At 45.5% G+C, this 5804-nt stretch overlaps 1 protein-coding gene across 1 annotated transcript; it reads right to left on the reverse strand.

The window, feature by feature from the left end:
- Positions 1-287: 287 nt before the first annotated feature.
- Positions 288-5732, reverse strand: LOC105523222 (rhox homeobox family member 2-like). Its single transcript, XM_011958006.1, has 4 exons — positions 5464-5732; positions 4899-5280; positions 3923-3968; positions 288-865 (listed from the first exon to the last, which is right to left on the reverse strand). The coding sequence occupies exons 1-4, from the start codon at positions 5540-5542 to the stop codon at positions 536-538; spliced, it is 837 nt and encodes a 278-aa protein (XP_011813396.1). The 5' UTR covers positions 5543-5732; the 3' UTR covers positions 288-535.
- Between the last annotated feature and the right edge of the window lie 72 nt (positions 5733-5804).

The raw sequence follows: 5804 nt of genomic DNA on the forward strand, positions 1-5804 counted from the left end.
TAAGAGTGGGCGTGGCTTCCTTCCCGATACCATTTTGGTTTTGCTGTTTTCCACCCTGGCAGTGCCTTGAAATACAATTCTCATTAGGGACTCACACCACCCCATCTTGCACATGTACCTGGTATCAATGGGGCAGAGAGGAGATGAGTATGGGATGTTGGGCGTGGGGGTGGAAGAGAATGTGTGGGTCAGTGTAAGCCTGCCATGGGCACATGGGAAATTTCTGTGACATGCACAACCCCTGGATGGTGACTCAAGATTACTGCATGAGAGGAGAGTCCGTGACATTCGGTTTGAATGGCATTTCTTAACAATATTTATTCAGAACTTACCCCATGTGACACACAAAACAAATGTACATAACCTTAACATATTTATAGAAACATTTTTAAAAGTGCCCTAAAAATGGGTCAATGATCTACTTTTCTTTAAAACATTTAACAGACATTTGATGAACTACTCTTGATGGGGTGCTATGCAAATTACGAATCTGGCTCAAACACACTCTGGCAAAAAGTGGCACAGAGGCTATCCCTTACACATTGGGGAATGTGAAAGAATGCACGATAACAAAAGGGAATGGGCCAAATTGGGCCTCGTCAGAGGGAAGCATAGGTAGAAGAAACCCAGTTGGAAGGGGCAAGAACGGAGGAGGAAAGGGTGGCACGGAGAAACACAGGGTGCTGAAATGGCTGTAGCCCCACAAGTAACCATCTCTCATCACGCTGATGGACAAGGGTACCATTATGGCCTCAACTGCAGTTACCATGACAGGCTGGCCCACGACCATGAAGGGCGGCATGTTTCTCGCCATTAATGCCCTCTGATGTCTCCTCCACTTGGCTCTTCTATTCTCAAACCAAATCTTCAATCAGAGGAAAAAAGAAACAGGTTTAGTATATTGAGCATTTAGTTTCATCATGGGAAAACACACAACAAGCAACTCTCTCTGTCCTTAACCTTTTCCGGTGCATCAAGGCAAGCTACTTCCTTACTACTAAAATATCTTAGAAAGGTGAACACCATACCTTTCCCTAGTGAGCTCCAAGTATGTGCTACGTATGCTCTGGCTTGGCTTATTTCTTTGTCTCTGTCCTTTCATCTGTAATATTACATTTTCCACTCTTGGGTGCAGGTGTAGCTGATGAGTGGAACTTGTTCCCTCCTGGTATTGCTATATGTGGCATGTCTGCTTGCAGATACCAGACCATCAGCTATCCAGCTGCCCACCAACTCCTACTTACTAGGCCACTGTCACCCTGGTCGTGGGGGAAGCTGAGCTTGGAAAAAATGGGGGGGTGCCTTTTAAAGTCATACCAAGAGGATGAGGCCCCCATTTTGAAAAGCCCAACTTCAGTGTAAAGTAAAAAATTGGTAAGAGTACATTGTATTTTAAAACAAGTTTTCTTTCCTTCAAGAACCTCTAATGGATCATTCATTTTCCAAAACTCCTTGAGAATTAAAAAGATGGTATATTTCAAGGCAAGTCTCGTTACAGGGGGCTCAGGGAGTTTATGGATTGTCTTGCTGGGAAATGAGGGTATCTGAAGCCCTAGACACTGTCTTCACACTTCAGCTTGAGGTTTTGTGAAAGGAGGACACAAATGTTGTCCAAATTCACAAAAATTCTCAAAAAGCTTTGCCCAGTTGAGAGTTGGAGAGAAAGGAAGCACTGCTAATTCTGCATGCTCCAACTCATCCCTCCCTCCAAATCTTCCCAGGCTAAGGACAAGGTCAGCTCACTTGGTTCTCCCTAGTCCCGAGATGTGGGACAGAGACTTGGTTGCCCAGCTCCATGGGACACCTTCAGCCATCTAGCCTCACTACTCAAGCAGAAGATCCCAATCTCATCAGCATCCCCAAAGCAGGAGTGTCCAAATAGGCATCTCTGAACATGTTCAGTAGTAACGTGGAGGAGGTATCAAAAAACACTACTCCCTAAACACCTGCCTACTGTTAAAAGACCAAAAAGTAAAACCTGTCCATTAAACAACACTATCCCCCAAGCTTCTAGTTAATGACATTTCCATTGTATTTTGATCCTTCTAGAAGTTCCCAAACCGCAAATTTTGCGGGACAAAGGGACTCCTCTCCCTGTTTGATGCCCCATTTCCTTCTCTCATCTTACTGTTCAGAGTCCTTCTCCCTCATGAATACATACTCTAAATTTTAAGCCTACTGTAATCGTGCTTGTTTAGAGGCAATTGCAATGTACCTGTGGTCAAAGGTTCATAAACATAAGCAGTGCCAAAAGTGGGCTAAATGTGCTATGGGCCAACATTAGGTCCCCATTCTCAGTGTTGGTTTCATAAAACGGCCCTTACTATCTTTACAATACAGAGGGAGGAAACGTCTATTAAAATTTTTTGGAGATATTCATGCTGAAATGTTTGGCAATAAATGAGAACATCATGCCTTTTCCCTTGTTTGCTGAGTGAGAGTGGTCCTTTTGCCTTCAGAACTGCATTGAGTGAATGCTATGTAAACCCAGGGAAGGGAAAGGCAATTCACCAAAACGTCAATATTTCATCTCCCCCAAATTGGCATTGCCTGCCTTTGAAAATGGTGGGCAACAGGATGTCAACACTCAGTGCCCCATTTTGTCAGGCTGCTTTTCTACATGCCACCATTGACAGAACCGCAGCATAGTTCCCTCACTGCACTCACACACATGAACTCTGCAGAAAAGCTATTAAGGTCATCCCGATTTTTCTTTCTTCTTTTCCTTTTTTGCAAATACTCCTTTGGATCCATTGACCTACAAATTTATTATCACTGCCTGAGCAAATAAAAAGGTATTTCAAATTGCCACAGATAAGAGTCTAACCTGACCTGAGAGCCATCCCCCACTATCAACACATAACACAAAACACATCTCTTCCTATTAGTGCAACAAACTGGAAGAAACAAAAAATCTCTTAAATGCTAGAAATTGCTCAAGAAAATATTCACTGATGCATTTGGTAGTTTCAAAAGTTGAATGGAGGCAGTTTCCCCAAGCCATGAGTGTGACTGTATACAGTTCTTGCCTAACACTTCTATCCTTCTTAGGTTGGTGGAAATTTATGCAAAATTGATCTTGTAGTTTGTTTTGATTTGTAGATAAACTTGCAAAGGTTGCAAACCTTTTCACTATCTGTACCATAATGCAAAACTAACTATGTCAGCAATGTTTTCAAGCTGCCAAATCAAAGTATTCCAGAAAATTAAAATTTAGAGCTGCCACTCTCTACAAGGCTTTACCAAATACTTAAAAACAATAGTAGGAGGGCCAGGCACTTAAACTTTATGCTATCCCCTCCCCATCAGTCTCAGCTTCAGGAAACATACATTCTGGTTGTGAATTATTCCTTTACCCCAATGCCTAAACATTTATAAATTCTTAACCAAAGAGTTTATGCTTGGTTTCAAACATATTAAATAATTTAGTTTAATGGAGCTCTTTGGAGAATTTGAATAATCCCCAGGTCAGAAAACCCCAGGATGCCTCCACATGGAAGTGCTACCTAAAGGATACCAGTGCTAGGAGTTTAATCTTATATGTTATGCTATATTTAATTTACACTCATATATTTTATATATAATATATTTGTAATTTGGAATACATATATTTATATATTTATAATTTATTCAAGTGCATAATATATTTTATACACAAGGAATAAAGGAAACCGTTCAGTACTAATTTTTTTTTCCGTGGATAGTCATGTTCCCTCTGGTAACGGGAAATTTTCACAAGCTGAGCTTTCCTTGCTGCATTTTCCAGCCACAAAGATCCCAAAATTCAGACCTCATCATTGCCTATACATGAAAAAAACCACAAAAACACCAAGATGACAATGTCTGGGTCAAAGTTGTGTCGAAGCCCTGAAGCAGGTTTTAGAATGGCTCCCCTGCCCGACTGCTTTTTCGGTTTACTGACCTGCACTGCGAGTTCAGTCACATTCATGCTTCCTGCCAGCCTCCTTCTATGGGAAGAAACCACACGTGTTCAGCATTTGGAGTTTTGGGTGTCGTTTCATTCTTGTGTTTAATTTTTTATTCTACCAACTCCCCACACGCAGTAGGCTGTTCTGTAACATCCAGCTGAGCCTCACGTTAGGAACTTTTCTCTCAGGTCACAAATAAAGGAGATGCAAAAAAAAAAAAAAAAAATCAGGGCGGTGGCTCACGCCTGTAATGCCAGCACTTTGAGAGGCCAAGGCAGGAGGATCACTTGAGGTCAGGAGTTCGAGACCAGCCTGGCCAATATGGTGAAACCCCATCTCTACTAAAAATACAAAAATTAGCCGGGCGTTGTGGCTGGCGCCTGTAGTCCCAGTTACTTTGGAGGCTGAGGCAGGAGAATCTCTTGAACCTGGGAGGCAGAGGTTGCAGTGAGCCGAGATCGCACCATTGCACTCCAGCCTGGGTGTCCCAGCGAGACTGTTTCTCAAACAAATAAAAAATAACCCCCCATAACAAAAAAAAAATCGTTCATCAAGATAAATATGTTCTTACTATTTGAAACTTAGAACAATTAACACCAAAGGAAACCCAGCCGAAGGACAGACTTCTCAGAATTTTAAATAAGGTCAAGACGCAACCCTGCACTTGCTGTACCGAACCTTTATTTCTGCCTCGGCTGCGACAGGAGTTACTTATCATAACCGACCTCAGCCCAAAGTTGCCCAACTTGGTTCATTTAAATTATGCATGATGCCTAATAGACGTAGCCCCACTACAGAACCCACCAGAGGCCAGGGGTCTGCGGGGAGGGGACAGCAGCGACACCAGGCCCCAGGTGGGTTTTGGTTCAGGAGGGGAGAGGGCAGGAGAGGGACTGCGGGAAAGCCAAACGCCACCCTGGAGCAGCACGTGCTCCCTGCAAACCGCGCGCCAACCAGCAATGGGCTTACCGCAGGAACTCGCTGGGGAACTTCTTGCGTCGGAAAATGCGCTCCAGCTCCTGCAGCTGCAAGGGGGTGAAGGCGTGGACGCCAGGCTCCAGCCCCCCGACAGCGCCCGGTGGGGACGAATCCTGCTGCCTGGGTTCCTCCTCGCTCTGGTCGCTGCCCTCATCGTCGCTATCGCTGCTGCTGCTGCCCTCGCGGTTTTCTCTCCACAGGAGGCCAGGAGCTCCTGCGCCCCCGCGGCCGCCATCTTTTTCTTCTCCGCCTTGGGCTCCTGCCAACTTTGACTCTTCTCCTGCTGCTGCTGTGCCTTGCTCAGGCTCAGACTGTGCATTCTCTTCCTCCTTTTTGACCTCTTCAGTAAGCGACAGCACCGCAGCATTCATATCTGGAAAAGTAGAAACCCCAAGAGAAAGATTAAGGCCTTGGTCCTGAGGGTGCTGGAAGGAGGCGGTGAGGGGCTGCACTCAGAGCAGTGGTAGTGCCGGGGCATCATCCAGTCGACTCGCCTCTCCCAAGGAACCTCGGTTTCCTGAGTTAGCAAAAGCATGAGTCCCATTCAGGTACTGACCCTGTAGTTCCTTCTCGTAGTCGACTCCAAGGCTGAGCAAGCTGGTGATATCCCGGCGAGACTGGTCCATAGGCTCCATACCCTGAGTGGTGTGGATGGAGCTGTGTGCTTCTGCAGATTCTAAGCTGGGGCCACCACGATCTCCTAGGCAGTGCTAGAACTGTGAGTCGCAGCCTGGAAGGTTCTTCTGGCGTCTAGACTCAGCAACAATGTATCCACTTAGAGACCTCCTCTCTTGCCTTTCTGCTTCCCGCTCTTTGCTCTGGGTTGGGCTTGCTGATGTGCGCATGCGTCAGAGGCTTGGCCTTGCCCTGGGTGGGGAAGAGCACGTGTTGGTGGCG

This window comes from Colobus angolensis, unplaced genomic scaffold, assembly GCF_000951035.1.
Source record: "Colobus angolensis palliatus isolate OR3802 unplaced genomic scaffold, Cang.pa_1.0 Scaffold454, whole genome shotgun sequence".
In the NCBI taxonomy this organism is placed as follows: domain Eukaryota; kingdom Metazoa; phylum Chordata; class Mammalia; order Primates; family Cercopithecidae; genus Colobus; species Colobus angolensis.

Excerpts from the sequence above, each read along its gene's own strand:
- LOC105523222 (XM_011958006.1), bottom strand. The coding sequence starts at position 5,542 with ATGGAGCCTATGGACCAGTCTCGCCGGGATATCACCAGCTTGCTCAGC. Across the intron at positions 5,281-5,463 it reads CTACGAGAAGGAACTACAGG|ATATGAATGCTGCGGTGCTG; the intron begins GTCAGTACCTGA and ends CTACTTTTCCAG. Across the intron at positions 3,969-4,898 it reads TTCCCCAGCGAGTTCCTGCG|AAGGAGGCTGGCAGGAAGCA; the intron begins GTAAGCCCATTG and ends TTCTTCCCATAG.